This window comes from Myotis brandtii, unplaced genomic scaffold, assembly GCF_000412655.1.
Source record: "Myotis brandtii unplaced genomic scaffold, ASM41265v1 scaffold266, whole genome shotgun sequence".
Taxonomy (NCBI): Eukaryota; Metazoa; Chordata; class Mammalia; order Chiroptera; family Vespertilionidae; genus Myotis; species Myotis brandtii.
Genome location: NW_005360124.1, coordinates 12075023 through 12090616, shown reverse-complemented (window position 1 = coordinate 12090616; position 15594 = coordinate 12075023). Strand labels below are relative to the sequence as shown.

General features: G+C 38.8%; 1 protein-coding gene across 1 annotated transcript in view; it reads left to right on the top strand.

Moving 5' to 3' along the window:
• MAMDC2 (MAM domain containing 2) overlaps nt 1-15162 on the top strand; it is a 135276-nt gene extending 120114 nt beyond the window's left edge. The window contains exons 13-16 of the mRNA XM_014541232.1: nt 1098-1250; nt 9584-9843; nt 13933-14017; nt 14156-15162. Coding sequence (XP_014396718.1) covers nt 1098-1250; nt 9584-9843; nt 13933-14017; nt 14156-14220 — 563 coding nt within the window. The 3' untranslated portion in view covers nt 14221-15162. The remainder of the gene's footprint in view (nt 1-1097; nt 1251-9583; nt 9844-13932; nt 14018-14155) is intronic.
• Nucleotides 15163-15594: the final 432 nt, after the last annotated feature.

Sequence of the window (15594 nt, the reverse complement as noted above, 5' to 3'; positions counted from 1 at the left end):
AAACAGGCAAAACATGGTAGCAATCTGGCACTGGAGAATAATCTCCATGTTTATTTAATTAAAAGACAATTTGTTTTTAGTTCCTTGACTTGGCAGGGCATTGCAAAGACAAGACAAAGAACAAGATAAAAATATCCACACGCATGATGTAGAGAAGGGAATGAGGCTTCATTAGCTTATACCATATGCAAAATAAAACAAAGTAAAATAGTTATCATGCAAGAGAGATGAAATACAGCCTATTTACTAGAGAAATTTGCTAAGAATCTGACTGTAGAAGGAGAAGTCCCCAGTAAATTGGGAGGTGGCACCATTCTACTAATGATAATTATTAAAATTATTGAAGTTAGCATCTAAAGACATCAAACTTGTTTTTAGAAATAGAAAATAAGGCTTCAAGTAGCAAAACACCAAATTTTAATATTCATTTAGCTAATATGTATTGAGAACCCCATGTTCTAAAAACTTTACATACATGACCTCATTCAATCCTCATAACCCATGAGGTGGATAATTAACATCCCCACATTACAGGTATCAATGCTGATGCACAGAAAAATTATAGCAATCTGTTCCACACAAATTAAGCTATGCCTTTTGATTCTAGAATCTAGAAGTCCATTTAGTTCTCTCGCGTTCTTCCCCTCCTCCAAAGCAACTCAGAATTGTTCCGGCGACTCCCTTCACTCATCCTGGATTTTGAAGATAGCTCCTGCATTATGCATTTTATTATTTTCCACATTTCCATACAGGCAATATACCTCCAATGTTCAGAGCTTTATAAACTTATTCACATGAATAAATTCACAATTCAGAAGAAGTTTCTTTCTCAAAGTAGCCCAATTGTTTTGAATAGGGATTTCTATTGTTCTCTGCCTCTGATGGCAGGGCCCATGGTGGTGTTCAGGCTCTAACTGGAGGCAACAGGCAGTAGGCTGCCAGTGTGTGTGGGGGTGGGGGGGGCTCCCTCTTCATCTGCATGGCCTATGGCCAGGCCACACTCAAACATGCAGAGTGGGCTAGCCTATGGGAGAGCCAGGGACAACATATTCACTGAAAGTGCCTCCGTAGTTGCAACACCTGCTGTTTTCTTGCAGAGAAGCTTCCCCCTCCACCTGGAGAATGTACCTTCGAACAAGACGAATGTGCATTTACTCAGGAGAGGAGAAACCGGAGCAGCTGGCACAGGAGGAGGGGAGAAACTCCCACCTCCTACACAGGACCAAAGGGAGACCACACGACTGGGGTAGGTGAGTTACGCCACGGGGTGCTGTTTCCCAAGGAAACCTAGAATAGCATTCTAGGGCAGTCACTGCGCTTTGATGTGCAAATTTATGTCTTGTGTCTAGAATGTACTACAAACGTAATTCAACACACATAGGGTAGATCATTCAGCATGTGCATTTAAAATTGTTCTTTCCATTTAGTACGTGGCTTATGTATCTTGCTGCAAAGAGGAGATAAATGGGCTTACAGAGATATGCACATGAAGGCAATTTAATCAGAGGTAGGTTAAAAGGGGAATGACAAAAGTTTTCTTAAAAAATGGTGATCTCAACTGGAGCCAGGACTGAAGTTGGTTAGAAAATGTACTGGCAGGCAGGGGAGGAGACATGCGTGTTTGACTCCACCCTTTCTAGCAGCTGAAACAAAGATGGAAAGCCCATCTTCCCTTAACGATTTCAGTCCTTTGCAGTTTGTTGAGATATATTGTTACCCAGTATATAGTCAATTTAGGTAAATGTTTCATGTATATTAGAAAGTCATGTATAGTTTGATGTTGTTGGATGTAGTGGTCTATATACATGTTGATTGAATCTAGCTCCTAATTTTTACTGATTTTTTTTATCTTGTTCAGTTCATAGGTATATTAGTTTCCCATTATGACTGTGGATTCATTTATTTCTCCTTTTAGTTCTTGATTGAATCTAGCTCCTAATTTTTACTGATTTTTTTATCTTGTTCAGTTCAGAGGTATATTAGTTTCCCATTCTGACTGTGGATTCATTTATTTCTCCTTTTAGTTTCATGAATTCATGCATGTCTATACTTTTGGACCTATGTTTTAGGCACATACAAGTTTATAATCCTTATGCATTCTGGTAAATAAGCCATTTTATTATTATGAAATGTCCCTTTATCTCTGTCATGCTTCTTATTTTAAAGTCTACATTGCCTGATATTAGCATTGCTTCACCAGCTCTATGTCACTAAGTGTTTATGTTTCTTTCTCTATCCCTTTCAAATGTTCTGTAAACTTTTTTTAGTATGGCTCTTGTATGTGGCAATAGTTAAGTTTTATATTGTATCCAGTTCCACAATCTTGTATTTTAATTGCAGTATTTGGATCATAAACATTTAGTGTAATTACTGAAACATTTAGACCAGCGGTTCTCAACCTGGGGATCGCGACCCCTTTGGCGATTGAACGACCCTTTCACAGGGGTCGCCTAAGACCATCCTGCATATCAGATATATACATTACGATTCATAACAGTAGCAACATTGCAGTTATGAAGTAGCAACAAAAATAATTTTATGGTTGGGTCACAACATGAGGAACTGTATTTAAAGGGCCAGAAGGTTGAGAACCACTGATTTAGACTTGTATTTACTTTCCTAGTATTCTAATCTCTCCTTTATTCACCTGTTTATTTTATACAGTATTTTACTAGTCTTATTCTTTTAACAGTTTGTATAGTATTTGTCTTATATTTTATTTCTATATATTTTAAATCCCAGAAAATATTATTGGGTTGGTATTCTTTTATATTTATTCACATATTTCCCCCATTACATTAGACTTTATTCCTTTCTGCATTTCCATGTTTCTCTCTTGAATTATTTTCTTTTGTAGAAAATGTTTTTCTTCTGGCAAAAGAATTTTCTTCTGCATCTAGTTTTTGTTTTAGTGTTGATTCTGGGGTTGTTTTTGTTTTTGTTTTGTTTTTTGGTGCAAATCTGCTAATGATGAATTCTCTCAGTTTTTGTTTGTCTGGGAATGTCTATTTTTTCTCTACATTTGAAGGGTATTTTTGCTGAGAATAGAATTCTAACTTGATCATTACCTATAATTATAGACTGCATTTTACCTTTTCACTCCCCATCCCTAAAGCCTATCAATTTATACTTGGAAAACATACACAAGAAGAAAATAGAAAGAGGAGAGGCATTCAAAGCTGTTTTACAGGGAAGTGCATTAGATGGCCAGTAACTATCAGCCCTTTAAATAAAAAGAGAAACTCAGAAAAGCCACCATTTAGATATGACAGTTGACTGTGTGTCTACCAAAATCAACATAAGATCATGTGTGGCAATTCCAAGGGAACTAGAGTTTCCTACTTACTAACTGGAGGTGCATAAAGCTTTCCAAATCTAAGGTGTAGCCTGGTGTGGTCTAGTGCAAAGACCAGTCGATGGAGAGCGAGCTGGCTCTGCCCCTTGCTGCCTGCACAGCCCGGGTTTGTTCACATACCTTTCCTGAGCTTTGGTTCCCTCATATGTAAAATACAGATTACGGTGGACGTCCTGCTAGTCTCTTAGGGCTGCTCTGATGGTTAACTGAGATTATATTTGTGAAAAGTCTTGATACTATAAAAGCTCCATTGAAATGAATGGTATTACTATTTTTATAATTGGAAGTCTTTTATAAACTAGCATGTTCACCTCTGGGATACTTTCTTGGACTCATTGTTCTGTGTCATTTGTGCTTCTATAAATAGAAAACTAGCCCTAACCAATTTGGCTCAGTGGATAGAGCGTCGGCCTGCAGACTGAAGGGTCCCAGGTTCAATTCTGGTCAAGGGCATGTACCTTGGTTGTGGGCACATCCCCAGTAGCGGGTATGCAGGAGGCAGCTGATCGATGCTTCTCTCTCATCGATGTTTCTAACTCTCTATCCCTCTCCCTTCCTCTCTGTAAAAAAAAAATCAATAAAATATATTTAAAAAAAAAAAAAGAAAACTACAGCCTATGGCTACAAGTAAGATGACTTAATAGTTTGGAAGATCTTAAACTAATGTGTTCCAAACTATCACTGGGTAACTTAAGTGGTAGGTGAATAAACATTTTTATTTGATAGTAATATCCATGTACAAGAAAAATATATAGAAGCCCTGGCTGGATAGCTTAGTTGGTTAGAGTGTTGTCTTGACATGCCAAGGTTATGGGTTCGATCCCTAGTCAGGGCACAAAAAAGAATCAACCAATGTAAGCAAAAATAAGTAGAACAACAAATTTCTCCCTCTCCTTCTCTCTCTCTCCCTCTCGAAGCCAATCAATCAATAAAATGTTTTTAAAAAGAAAAATATATAATCAATACATCAAAACCATTATTTCATGATTTATAACTTATTTTCTGTTTTCATGCTAATAAGTTTCCTATTTGAATAAATGTATTTAAGTAATAAAAATGAAGTCTATTTAAAGAAAATTATGAGATGAATAATAGTGTAGGTAGTATGAGGACAGCCAAAAATAATATCTTAAAGATGGTATTTGTATGACTAAACTTTGGGAAACATTTCCAATGCTTAAGTAAGTCATCGCATAGGACAAGTCATTCTACAACAAAGACCAAATAAAAGAAAAACTCTAGCCCCATCATTTGGCTCCTTCTTTAATAAAATAATAAAGGCATTTGGACAGATGGATCTTGACTTGCATCGAGGTGGGATGGACTCCGAGAGATTTGTCTCTCCATTTCCTGCCACCATCTACTTGAGTAGCTCTATCCTGGCAGAATCAGCAAGTTTTCTGAAACAGTTGCTATTTCTTTACAAGACATAAAGACAAGTCTTAACAAATTTCCCAGGTTTTTTTTGGCTATTGCAATTTTATTAACATTTATTTGATGGCATGCTGTCAGAATTTTTTTTTAAACAATTGCTTTAGTTGTCCTGGAGTTTGCAGAAATTTTCTGACCAAGAGATAATATAATACATAAGTCAACAGATAACTATGCAGGTTAGTAAGAAAATGATTTCTGTGTAACATTTCCTAGCTCACTGAGTTCACCAGTAAATAGATTAAAAGTGGAGTCCTCCCTTTCTCCTCCCCTCCACTACATCCTAGAAAAACAGCTATTCATCATTCTCTTAACAATTTCCTGAGAAAAGGACACCATCCATTTCTTTTCTGGCACTGTTCAGTGCTTCAATACGTCTCCTGTATTCCTGGCAATTAAATTCTCTTCAAACATGCTACTAAGTAAAGGTAGAAGTCATTTCTATGAACACTCCCTTCTCGTGTGATAGAAATAAAAAGGTTACATTAAATGCCAAATGACATTTACTTATAAAATTGTGCTGTCAAACAAAAGAAAACCAGAACTATATATTTACTATGTTACACAGCAGAATTTTTAACAGTTAATTCAAGTCCTTGTCCTTTAAGAATTTTGGTAAGCCTGTAATGATGCTACCCAATTAGTCTGTAACCATCTGACCAGTTCCAGATTATCAAAATCTCCAATGTCCTTCAATCTTTCAGTGACTTATCTCACTAGTTTCTGATAATGTTATATCCTACTTACACAGAGAAAGCTTCTATGACAAGCTTTTTTAAAAATTATAATAAAATATGCATAATATAAAATTTATCATTTTAATTATCTTTTAGTGTATAATAGTTCAGTAGCATTAAATCCATGCACATAGTTGTACAGGCATCACCACTGTACTACACCTGCAGACTTTTTCATTTTCCCAAACTGAAACTTTGCCCTTTAAACAATAACTTGTCATTTATGACAAGCTTTAAAGTCATTTAAAGGTCTGATAAGCCAAGTCAGTGTGGCACAGATGTTGAACGTCAACCTATGAACCAGGAGGTCACGGTTCAATTCCCGGTCAGGGCACATGGCCGGGTTTCAGGCTAGATCCCCAGTGTGGGTCGTGCAGGAAGCAGCCAATCAATGATTCTCTCATCATTGATGTTTCTATCTCTCTATCCCTCTTCCTTCCTCTCTGAAATCAATAAAAATATTTAAAATAAATAAATGGTATGATAAAAAGCAATCTTAGAGACACATCTAGCTGTTGTTCTTCCCAAAGATGCCTCTTTTCCCGGATGGTATGATAAAAAGCAATCTTAGAGACACATCTAGCGGTTGCTCTTCCCAAAGATGCCTCTTTTCCCGGGTTGTTTAGAATCCTCTTCCAGCTTAATGAGTGCAGCTAGCTGTTCATTCCACATGGCCTCGCACAGGCCGCCAGGCTCCTTCCCAGCCCTGGAGCAGGGGCTGCTAGGCTGGAGGAACAGCTGCGTGGCTGTTCCGGATTATGAGTGTGGTGTGTGTCTCCACATCACAATTGCTGGGCAAGGAACATATGGGAGCCTGATCTCCCAATAGACCCATTGGAACCCCCTCCTGGATGTTAAACAATGACCCACAGAAAGAAAGTGATTTGTTTTCTCCAGTTAATAATCCCTTCCACAGACTGGAGTCCCTCACGTGCAGGAACACGTGAGCTGGTCTGAGGTTTCCACGCTGGGGCTCTCTGGCTTCCATCCGGAGCTTTTGTTTGCTGAGACAGACAGCATTTGGAGTAGTAATGTGGCAAAGCTTGTCAACACACGGCTTTTCTCTGCCTCCCGAGCACATGTGAGGCAGACTGGCTCTCCATGAAGCTCTGATCTTTTCTGGGGAAAGGAAGTGTCACATGCAAGTCAAAAAGAAAAACAGATTTGGACTCAGAGAAATAATTGATTTGTGTATCAGAGGGGCAAACTCTGATCAGCTGACAAATATGTTACAGCTATTTGTAGGTATAGATGTTGGTCCGGAACAGTCTAAATCAGTATTGCCTTATGGGATATACATATGTGCTTAAAATAGGATCTATATCCCTGAAGGGTTTTTGGAAAGATCACTATTACTCAAGAAAAGTAGGCTGGTGTCAATGCCGGGGAAAGGCAATTGTACTTACTTTCCCCTGCATGTTCCCCCTCCCCCAAAAGCAGCACAATTACACAGATCAAACAGCTTAGGAAATTTCTTTCATATGCCATGGTACTAAACACAAAGATCTCTGGAACTGGAAACCTTAGGTAATGGCTTCAGCCACATACCCAAGATCCAGAGGTGAACGCATTACCTAAGTAATGCTTCATGCATTTGGGGCTAAGTGGTCAGTGCAGTGCATTGTACTCATGAAAGAAAGAACTCCATTGGATAATCCTAGAGGTGATTAGGGCTTTTCCTCCCTCCTCCAAGACCTCAGACCAATTGTGGCTGGACTCATATTGTTATCACAAGACAAAAGATACTTCTTGGGTCATCTCTCCTCTTGATAGATCCATTACTTCCTTTGTATTGTGAAAACAAACAAACAAACAAAACAAAAACCAAACTTTGTTTCAGGCCCCAATAGTCCCTGCTTTCCATTTCCCCAGTGATAGCATCTTTCAAAGGGTCCTTCCCCTCCCCACCCCCATTGAGTGTTTCATCTTTTGCCAAAGTTCTTGACTTAGGATCCCCAAAGCCAGGTATTATTTCCTTAAAAATTACTTTTTGGAGAAAATGTTTTTTAGGTTAAACATGCATTAAGATAGGATTTCAATCCATATGTCACTAACTTATGTATAGAATAGAAAGGGGGGAAAAAGAATAGAATGAGATATCTTCAACATAGTTGGATGATAAACCATGGTCATGTCATGCTTTGGCCTTATTTTCCATGGAATTAAATTAAATATACCCTTCTATTAGGATAATGTACACATGTACTTGCTTACATCTAGCCTAGCTTTTGTTAGGAAGCCATAAAGAAAAGAACAATAACAGTGCCTTTCCTTGCTGAAGTGCAGTGACTGGATTCTAGGCATATTTTGAAGGCAGAGCCAACAGGAACTCTGACAGCCTGGGTGTGGAGAGTGAGAGGAGGCCCAGGTTTGGGCCTGGCCAACTAGAAAGGCTGGAGTAGGTTTTAAGGTAAAGCTGTTAGGAGTTTAGTTTTGAACATGTTTCAGCTGAGATGTCTATTTGACAATAATACATGGAGATATCCATCAGGCAGTTTGAATAAACAAGTCTGGATTTCAGCAAAGAACTTGGAAGTTTAAACTCGAGAAATGACAACATATATAACATTTAAAGCCATGAAACCAGATGCAATCAAAGGAGTGAGAATAGAGAAGTTCAAGAATGGGGCCTTGGAGCACCCCCAGGTCACAGGTCAGAGAGGAAAGGTTAACTAGCAAAGGAGTGACCAGTAAAATGGGAGAAAAACCAGGAGAGTACAGTGTCCTGCAAGCCAAGGTCAGAAAGTACTTCTAGGAGGCAGACGTGACCTACTTTGTCAGTGTTACTGGCGGCCTAAGAATGGCAAGGATGCAAATTGACCATTGGTTTTAGTAATGGGCATGTGATCGGTGAGCACTCCAGAAATGTGGACAGTATTTTTCCTAATATTTTAAAGCAGATTATGGGAATGACAGATCATGGTGGCAATGAAGGCCACATCTCAGGGCTCTACTGGTCCAGTGTTCCATGTGATAACTTTACTGGGGGAAAGTGTCGCATAGTACATACAATTTTATAAGACCGAATTGGGCAGGTCTCCCACCCTTTTAATAGCCTATAGCAGTGGTCAGCAAACTCATTAGTCAACACAGCCAAATATCAACAGTACAACGATTGAAATTTCTTTTGAGAGCCAAATTTTTTAAACTTAAACTATATAGGTAGGTACATTGTTATTAACTTAATTAGGGTACTCCTAAGCTGGTCTCCCATCCACACTCATCTTGTATACTTGTTTCAGATAGACGAGTGTGGATGGGAGAGTTGGAAGGGGTCGACCTCAGCGAACGTACCTCAAAACAATGTACCTCCCCCGCGCTTCGTATCCCGCGGCCGCCTGCACCGTGTCTCCCATCGCCCGACCGACCGACACCCCCCACTTCTTCTAACGCCACTTCTTCAAAATAGACTCGCCCAGGCCGAAAACCGACTTCTGCACATGGGCCACGAAGTTTCAATCGCACTGTACACGCGCGCCCACACGTGGTATTTTGTGGAAGAGCCACACTCAAAGGGCCAAAGAGCCGCATGTGGCTCAAGAGCCGCGGTTTGCCAACCACTGGCCTATAGGATTGCTCAGATCTGTGTTTGTGGAAATGATGAATATAGGTTCAGAGAGCATAATTCATTAGACCAGGATCACAGAGGTAATATTAGAGTGAAGACTTGAACCCAGATCTACCTGACTGCAAAATCTGTGCTCTCTCCCCTAAACCAATGTCTGGGAGCTTCCCAATATTGTCCGTGAACTTAGTAGACTAAATTCTGATATGTTAATCACCATATCAGTGGTATAATACTGGTATATTATTTAACTCCCGTATATGAAACTGAAGTATAAATTATTAAATGAAAAAAAGTTATTTCAGTGGTCTAAATTTTGTAGCATATTTATTCTCCTTGGATTATACATATTCTCCAAAATGATAATATCCGTTATCAGTACTATAGTCAAGCCATTCATTTACTCTAATTTGTTTCCAGGAACACTACTCAAAAGAGAAAGAGAATATGATCTGTGTTCTTTCTAACAATACCTGATTTTGCATTGCTCTCAAGGCTACTACATGTACATCGAGGCCTCCCATATGGTGTATGGACAAAAGGCACACCTCTCATCTGGGTCTCTGCGAGGAGTCGCTGGAAAACACTGCTTGGCCTTTTTCTACCACATGTATGGAGCAGGGACTGGCCTGCTGAGTGTTTATTTGAAAAAAGAAGGTGACAGTGAAGAGTCCCTCTTATGGAGAAGAAGAGGCGAACAGAGCATTTCCTGGCTCCGCGCGCTGATTGAATACAGCTGTGAGAGGCAGCACCAGGTATGCCACGAGAGATAAGACTCCAGTAATGGGAAACATTCCTGTAAGCTTCTGATGTTCTTTCTATTTCTTGCTACCAGAGATAATGTTTTGTTCTCTTTCAGGGTCATAGATAAAGGCAGTACTTGTTTAAGAGTAAACATAATTAGTCTGTATTGATTAAATCTAAGCAGTGAATGGAAAATTAGGCTTTGGGTTATTTGTGCCTAAAGTGATTTTTGCAGCTCAGCGATGAAAGTGTATCTATTTTTGTCTTGGTATATTATGAGTGTCAAGTACATTCTATGAGTCCTGCAGATCTATAAAACAGTTTCCCTTTCTTCTCAACACGCTATTATCTCATTAGCTGTTGCAGCTGCATCGTTCACTACTCTTTACCCACATACAAGGGCTTGTGTTGTGAGCCTACATGGACCAGAGTACATGGTCCAGAGTAGATTTTTAAGTCTCTGTCCACCTGGGTGCGGAAGAAACTAAGAGTGTTGATGCTAAGTCCTGGGTCTCTCCCTGGATCTCCTCGTGTACAGCAGAAGACCTTCGTCCTGAGGATCCCGGTTGTAAGGGAATCCGAGCAGTGATAGGAATGAGCCTTTTACATGTCAATAGATGAGGTTGAGCAGCCAGGCTAGTCTAGATCAGCAGGGGTCTCCTGATACCACTGAATTCACCTGCCCCCATGCACTAAAGCTTCAGAAAGCTCTGGGGAGATAACAACCTTCAGACCCCTGACTGCTCCTGAACTTGCTCTGAGCGGTTCTCAGGTGTGACCTTCAGCTGAAAGCCCTGCTTCCTCCTCATCCTTGCTTCTGGCTGATAACCCTCCTGGAACTGGACCTGGACCTCCCAACTGTAACCACAGGCTGCTTGGTCTAAGCCTAAATCTTCCTGGGAAGAGGTATCAAAAGTAAGGACTTTATTTTATATCACCTGCAACCACAATAACTTTTCTACAGATCTACATGGGGAGGAATTTCAGAAGCTCAGGTGGCCCCGTGGCAGTGCCGTCTACGGTGCAGCACTGCTAAAGACAAATGACAGAGGGAAGATGTGCCATTATCCAGGGATGGCCCATTACCTCAGCATGGATAAAACTGCCTAGGAATTTAGTAAAGAATAGCAGATTGCCCCAAGGATTATTTTCACGTATGAGAAAGATGCCATCACAGAGAAGTGCTGAGGCTGTGGGAGGGTGGAGGCTCTCTGGGGTCTTTTGTTCACTCCTGCTAATGTTGACGAGGATGCCAGTGGGAGGCAGTCTTATTCCAGGCAAAAGGCTTTATGCCTTCCCACAAACTGCAGGTTCGATTCCAGTCAAGGGCTTGATCCCCAGTAGGGGGCGTGCAGGAGGCAATCGATCAATGATTCTCTCTCATCATTGATGTTTCTATCTCTCTCTCCCTCTCCCTCTCCCTCTCTGAAATCAATAAAAATATATATTTTTTAAAAAGATTATGTATGTGAAAGGGTTTTACAAACTTTAAAGTACCAAAATAGTAAAAGATTAATTATTGTTTCTAAAAATACATTCCCTCTAAACCTCTCTGATCTCTAATTCATATCACCACGACAGACCTGGTATTCTCAATAGCTACATCAGGCAGCCAGACCGAGCTCCTGTAGGACAAGGCCAAAATCGCTCATTTTAATAAATACTTATTGACCACTTATTACTGACCTGGTAAATGTGTACATCATCAGTAAGGGTAGGCAGGTGGGGATGATTTTTAGAATTCTGTAGTACTGCTGTGATTTGAGACTCATTCTATAGGGAAAATATATGGGTATCCTCTGATGACATTCCAATCATCAGATTATCCTGTAGAAGAAATGTTACCAAGTAGCAAAATTTTAATCATACTCCTTCCTAAGGGATTTATTAAAGTGCTAAGCAGAATCTGATTTGGCTATTGATCAAAAACACAAAACGATTTTATTTCCTTTGGATTTTTGGCTTACCCTTCCTTCCTCGGCTGCTCTCAGGTGTTTTCCTCTCGGTTTCTTATATTTTGCTGCAAGTGAAAGAAAGTATTCGACAGATCCTCAGCTCACTGAAATATGTACATCATTCATGTTTATTAGGCTGCCTAACATTTACTAGGAATCATTATGTGCCAGTACTCAGCTAAGCCCAGGTGCCCAAATGTTCTTGTTCATGGTACCCTTTGTTTCAGTTAATTGTTTTCTGGTGCCCCTCGACCAAAAGAAAGACCTAACAGTTCCATTTATTAAGTAGTTGGGTTCAAACAACTTAGTAAGTATTTATGTCCTCATGACTTAGTAGCCATCTCAAAAAATAATACTTAAATTAAAAGAAAAAAGTAATATTTTTATCTTATTCTTAAATAACCACAATTGTTTACTAATAGGATGTATATCCATAATACAAGGGGGAATCATAATGCTATAAAATAGTTATTACTCAAGTATTAAGGAAATTCAAAGAAATTTTACGAAATCAAGTGTTTTAGCCCAACCACAGACTGTTAAGAATATCATTCCATCAAGCAATTTGTCTATTATGTTTTATATTGTAGACTTGATGGTCAAAAACCAGGCTTTATTGTTTTTCAGAAAACCAAAATGCTTATTAACTACACTCATATATCCTCCTATATAGATGTGTTAGGACATTTTTTAAAACTCTTCTTGACAATGATTTGGATCTTCATTTAGGGTTGTGTCCTTAGAATTTCTATTAATGTTATTTTGCCACATATTTTGTTATTAAAGCTTCTTTGAGTCATTAATTTCAAGATCATTTCATATGTTTATTAATTATCCACTTTATATGCTTTGATTTACTTTGAATCATAAACTAGTCCACTGGGGAGTCATTTGCTCATTAAATGAATAGAGAAACTGTGTCTTCTGGATACTTTTTATTACCCATAGCCTCCCTTGAGTGCTCAGTGGTTTATTAACCATAGTTGGGCTGCCTTAGAGATTATAATGTAATTGATTTACCCTAGAACTTGAATATTGGATTAGTTATTTTCTTCTCAGGATCTAAAGTCATAAAATTGGTTCCCTCTTCATCCTGGGCTTTCTTGGATGTCATGGTATTTAACATGATAAGTGAAACATTGTCTTTTTTATAAATTTAACTAGAGGTCAGGTGCACGAATTCGTGCATGGGTGGGGTCACTTGGCCTGGCCAGCGATGGAGGCCTATCGGGGGGTTGGGTGGCTGGGGAGGAGGGGCCCTGGGAGGTTGGCCTACCAGCCCCCCAAATCAGGGCCCAGAGGGAGAGGCCGTGGGAGGTTGGCTGTGGGAGCGCACTACCACCGGGGGCAGCTCCTGCATGGAGCATCTACCCCCTGGTGGTCAGTGTGCGCCATAGCGACTGGTCAACTGGTTGTTCCGGTCATTCTGGTCATTCGGTCCTAAAGGTCGCTTAGGCTTTTATATATATAGGTGAATGTGCTTTGCTGTTCATACATGGATCTCATCAGTCATATTAAATTCTTCCACCTAGCACCAGGATTGAGGCAGATTTATGGATCTCTAAGCCACTCATAGGCCCTGAGTGCTAGGAGTAGGATGTTCTAGGTGGGGAAGGGAAACCAGGTCATCACCAGGAAGCATTGCAAGGTGAGCATTTCTAGGAAATTACCCAAAGGTATCTCAGGAGAAAGGGATCTGAATCTCCAAGGATCCAGTAATTTGTTGTGAATTTCTTTACATCAGAAATAAGTATTCTCTTTTGTACCTAAATTTGAAGTTGTGATTTTGTATTCTCTTCCTTAAGCCCTAAGAACAGTCTAAGCTCTAGACCAGTGGTTCTCAACCTTCCTAATGCTGCGATCCTTTAATACAGTTCCTCATGTTTTGGTAACCCCCAATTTTGTTGTTACAAATTGAACATAATTAAAGCATAGTGATTAATCACAAAGACAATATGTAATTATATATGTGTTTTCCGATGGTCTTAGGCGACCCCTGTGAAAGGGTCATTTGACCCCCAAAGGGGTCGCGACCCACAGGTTGAGAACCGCTGCTCTAGACCCATATAACCTGGATCTGTCCCTGATCAGTCTTGTTTTATCAGGATGACTCTATTTCTAAATTCAAACTTAATTATTTTTCAGATAATTTTTGAGGCCATTCGGGGAATGTCAATAAGAAGTGATATCGCCATTGATGATGTTAAATTCCAAGCAGGACCCTGTGCAGGTAACAGTATTTTTCCCAATTATAAAAAATTGATTGAAAGGGGATTTTGCAACAGTCTCAAATGATAAGAATGCAAATTCAGTATTTTTCTACAATAAAAATAGAGGAAACTATTATTGTCTATTTATCTCCTGACAGAAATGGAAGATATAACTCCGCAGTCATCAGGATATTCTGAGGATTTAAATGAAATTGAATATTAAGAAAGAACCTGAATTGGATTAACTAAACAAAAGCATTACCTCTTCAATCAAAATGAAAACAACACAAATGAATACTGGACAGTCTTAACTATTTTATAAGTTATAAAATGACGTCAGAGCACTCTTCTTCATTACTTTTGCAAAAAATACTGACTCAGGGCTTTTTTTTTTTTTTCATATGACAACTGTTACTAGAAGTACAGGCTGCTGGTTTTGCATAGATCACTCATCTTGATTTTGGTACCAGTTAAAAACACAAATGTACTATACTCTAGTCATTTTTAAAGCACACAAGTAAAAGGCACAATCAAAATGGGATGTGCTCACTTAAATCTGCATTCAGTGAATGTATTGGGAGGAGAAGAAGTCTGTGGGTTTCCATTTGAATTTCAAATATCGTAATATGTTTAAAGAAATAATGTGGGGTGTCAGTAATATCTGCAAAATGAATGCAGTTTTTATGGTAACAAGTTAGCCTAAGAATATAAAGTCTTATTTTCTATGTTTTATTCATAGAAATGGAGTTTTAATTTTTAAATATTTTTACTACATGTTAGATAACAAAGGATCTTTTATGAGTGTCCTGGGTTTCGTCAGTATTAATTAATGCTGTATTACAAGGCAATGCTACCTTCTTCCCCACACTCTTTAAACTACTTTTGAAAGTCACTATGAACACATGGATAGAAATTGCACTCTTTTTTTATAAAGCAAGCTTGAAAATAATTATATACACATGCCCCAAATTTTTTTAAGTGTGTTGAACAATTTTACTGATTTTTATAACAAATGTTTTAGAAAGGATTTGAGTAATATAAATGCCAGAAGAAATAATAAACTACTGCTTTTCATGTTTAGAAAATTGTATATACATGTTTATATACCTAAACAGCTGTTATGAAATTATAAGATTACCTAATAAAAGGTAATTTGAAAATCTTTTCACTGGCAATTAACTCATTTCTATATTATTTTTTGTTGTCAGAATATCTTTACTACTTAATTGCAGATTCTAATTTGAATTTCTACTCTGCCACAACTAACTGCTTCTTTTTTTTTTTTACATCCGCTTTTTATTTTATTTTATTTTTTAATTTTTTTCTTTGGTTAAGGTATTTACATATGTGTCCTTATCCCCCCATTGCCTCCCACTCCCCCACTCATACCCTCACCCCCCTGGTGTCTATGTCCATTGGTTAGGCTTATATGCATGCATACAAGTCCTTTGGTTGATCTCTCCCCCTTACCCCCACCATCCCCAACCTTCCCTCTGAGGTTTGACGGTCTGATCGATGCTTCTCTGTCTCTGGATCTGTTTTTATTCATCAGTTTATGTTGTTCATTATATTCCTTTTGCTCTAAGTCAGGCACTAT